The 3,372-nt window shown below is 54.7% G+C and overlaps 2 protein-coding genes across 3 annotated transcripts in view; both read right to left on the reverse strand.

The window, feature by feature from the left end:
- Positions 1-790: 790 nt before the first annotated feature.
- Positions 791-3,311, reverse strand: LOC135095127 (uncharacterized). Its single transcript, XM_063995890.1, has 3 exons — positions 2,906-3,311; positions 1,529-1,660; positions 791-1,083 (listed from the first exon to the last, which is right to left on the reverse strand). The coding sequence occupies exons 1-3, from the start codon at positions 3,035-3,037 to the stop codon at positions 931-933; spliced, it is 417 nt and encodes a 138-aa protein (XP_063851960.1). The 5' UTR covers positions 3,038-3,311; the 3' UTR covers positions 791-930.
- Positions 3,309-3,372, reverse strand: part of LOC135095126 (B-cell CLL/lymphoma 9-like protein) — a 27,579-nt gene continuing 27,515 nt past the window's right edge. For both annotated transcript variants that reach the window (XM_063995889.1, XM_063995888.1), the window contains exon 4: positions 3,309-3,372. This exon is cut by the window's right edge and continues 1,094 nt beyond it. In XM_063995889.1, the coding sequence (XP_063851959.1) occupies positions 3,309-3,372 (64 nt within the window).

Here is a 3,372-nt window from a genome sequence, read left to right on the forward strand (position 1 = left end):
GAGAGAGAGAGAGAGAGAGAGTGAGAGAGAGAGAGAGAGAGAGAGAGAGAGAGAGAGAGAGAGAGAGAGACTATTCATATATGCATGTATCTAGGAATGTATGTTTGTGTATATGTTTATAACCACTGTATGTCTATCTGTATGTCTGTAAGTGCAACACTACAGCTATAACTAAAACTACAAGAACTAAAACTAACCACCACCACCACCACCACCACCACAGGAAACAAGAGCAGAACACAGCAGCAGCAGTAGTAGTAGTGGCAGCAGGAGCAGCAGCAGTAGTGGTAGTGGTGGTGATACAAAAACCAGCGCCAGTACCCCCGGGCACCACCACCCAGCCTTGCATCATGCGTGTGGGTGTGGGCATGGCGTGTGAGGTGGGCATGGGTTGACACGGGTATGGGTAGACACTTACTGAGCCTCTGTCACTCCAGCATGGTAAACCAGCGTACTTAACAGTGATGCTCCTCGACTCCGTACCTTTGCCTGGCCGCCGGCTGGGGCACCACTGCCTCCGCCACCGCCCGCTGCCTTGCCTCCCTTCGCCTGAGCTGCCTTCAGAGAGTCCCTGCGGTGGAGCGTCGACCGGGTGACCGTGCTGCGGCTCAAGGGCGACGCACGGGCGTCCTGGGGTGTGGCGCGGGCGGTACACATTCTGGGGGTGATGCTGGGGGCGGGGGAGGAGCGTGGGGTGCCTGTAGGGGTGCAGCGGCCAGACTGACTCAGCGTGGCTCTCCCCCGGGCACCAGCTGCACGTCCCAGTGAATCCTTGCCTCCTGGTGGACTCGGCTGTCTCCCTCAGGGGCGGTGCTGGACTGGGGGCATTCCGGGGCTCTCGGCTGCGACGGGGCGGCTTCTCCACCCCGACAGCTGGCCGACGTGCCCCGGAATCACCCCGCCGTTCCTCATGCACCACAACATCATATTTCACATTGGGCCCGGCGTTGCACGGTGTGTGTCGGGGCATCCTCCTCCTCCTCCCCCACGCTGCCACCTGTCATGGTGCTGGTGGTGAACATGACTGGGGCGGCACACACCCCCAATGTCACGTTTCTCTGGTGCCTTAGGACGTGCCTCCAGCTGTGGGGTGAGGCAGGGTGTGAGGTGGGGGGGCGGTGACAGGAGGCTGGGAATCTGTTGTCCATGTAACATATGTGTCTTCATGTCAATACATATAAATCAAGCATATATTTGGGTAGCTTATCACCTAAATAGTCACACACACACACACACACACACACACACACACACACACACACACACACACACACACACACACACACACACACACACACTGGCTGCAAGAAAGAACAAGAATAACAATAAGAAAAGAAAATGGAAGGAGATAAACACACAAACACACACACACACAAACACACACACACACACACACCTTTGAAAAAGAAAATAATAAGAAAAGGAGATCATGGAAGGAGTGAGATAAAGAAACACACACACACACACACACACACACACACACACACACACACACACACACACACACACACACAACACACACACACACCTGCTGCTTGAGGCGAGAGTTCTCCTCCTTCAGGCTGGTGACAGCTGCAAGGGCATGGCGGTGGTCAGACTCCCATTCTGAGGTCTTGGATGCCCACTCCTCACTGGCTGACTCAATTTGCTTCTTTAGTACCTAGTGGGGGAGGCTTGCATTAGGTCAGCTCAGGTTAGGTTAAGTTGGGTTGAGTTCGGGTACAAGTGGTTTGGTTTGGTTTGGTTAGGTTAGGTTAGGTTTGGTTAGGTTAGGTTAGGTTAGGTTTGGTTAGGTTAGGTTAGGTTAGGTTTGGTTGGGTATGTGTGGTTAGCTTTGGTTAGGTTAGGTTAGGTTTGGTTGGGTATGTGTGGTTAGGTTAGGTTAGGTTAGGTTAGGTTTGGTTGGGTATGTGTGGTTAGGTTAGGTTAGGTTAGGTTTGGTTGGGTATGTGTGGTTAGCTTTGGTTAGGTTAGGTTAGGTTAGGTTAGGTTAGGTTTGGTTGGGTATGTGTGGTTAGCTTTGGTTAGGTTTGCTTAGTTTGGCTGGGTTTGACTTGTGTTTTTTTTTTTATGCTAGGTTTGGTTTGAGTGGATTTGGTTTGGTTATGTTGAGCTGGCTGGATTTAGTTTGCTTTGGTTAGGTTGTTAGAGCAAGGCAGGGTAAGATTGGGTAGGGTAGGTTAGGTTAGGATTGGATGGATTTGGTATGGTGAGGTTAGGTTTCATTAAATTAGATTAGGTTACATTATGTTTGGTTAGGTTATGAAACAGTATGTGGTATAGCGGTGTTTTTAGGAGAGCTTGAGTGCATGTCAAGCTGTTATTGAATGTTTGGCTGATTTGCATATTTGGTGTCTGGGGTGTTTTTTGGGCGTTTGGGGCGTGTTTGAGTGTCTGGCCTTGTTTGGTTGATTGCATATGGTTTGGGTGTGTCAGGATGAAATCTGGGTGTGTAAGTTTGGTAGGGTGTGTTTTGGTGTTACAGTACAATATGCTCTGCCGTGTTTGGGTGGGTCTGGGTATGACTGCCGGTGCGAGTGTGGGGGAGGACAAAGGTCTGTGTGGGAGAAAGTGAGAGGGAAGGAGTGTGTGAAGAGAGAGAGGAGATAGGGAAAGGGAGATAAAGTGAGATTAAGGAAGGGAAAGGAAGTAGAGGGAGTGTATGTGAGGGAGAAGGGAGAGGAGTACGAGGGAGTCAGGGAGAGCGTGGGGAGGAGGGATGGGGGCAAGGACCGTGAGGGGAGGAGGAAGTCGGGGAGGGAGGAAGGGGGAAGATCAGAGGGCGGAGGTGGAAGGTTATGGTGGCGGGGAAGAAGGGGGAGGAGGGGGAATGGGAAGACCCAACCCTGACTAGTAATTATGCTGCAATTGCTGTGTGTGTGTGTGTGTGTGTGTGTGTGTGTACCTCTGCCTCCATGACGGTAGTGAGCAGTTGGCGCTGCAGCTCCAGCACATCCTTCTCCCTGAGGATGGCGGATATCCTCTGCTTGTTGGGCGTGACGCGCACCCTGGCGCCCTTCAGCAGGCTCACCGGCATGCTGAACCCGCCGTCCGCGCGCCCCGCCCGCCTCTCCCGCTCAATCACCACGCGGTCGCTGCCCCGCCGGCTCTCCTCCTCCTGAGCCGCCTCCCTCGGGGCTGCGGGGGCCGCGGGGGCCGCCGAGGAGGTCCGTGCGGCGCGCTCCTTGATGGGTACCTTCAGCACCCGCGGCAGCACCACGTCCCGCTCGCGGTCCGCATTCAGCCTTACGCTGGAGGCGCTGCGCACCCGCCCGCGTCCCGCGCCGCCCGCCCCGTCCTCGCCGCCGTCAGAGCCCGCCACGCTGACGGTGACGGCGGGGGAGGGGCGTCGCGGCCCTGCTGGTGGTGGTG

This window comes from Scylla paramamosain, chromosome 47 (genome assembly GCF_035594125.1).
Source record: "Scylla paramamosain isolate STU-SP2022 chromosome 47, ASM3559412v1, whole genome shotgun sequence".
Classification (NCBI taxonomy): Eukaryota; Metazoa; Arthropoda; class Malacostraca; order Decapoda; family Portunidae; genus Scylla; species Scylla paramamosain.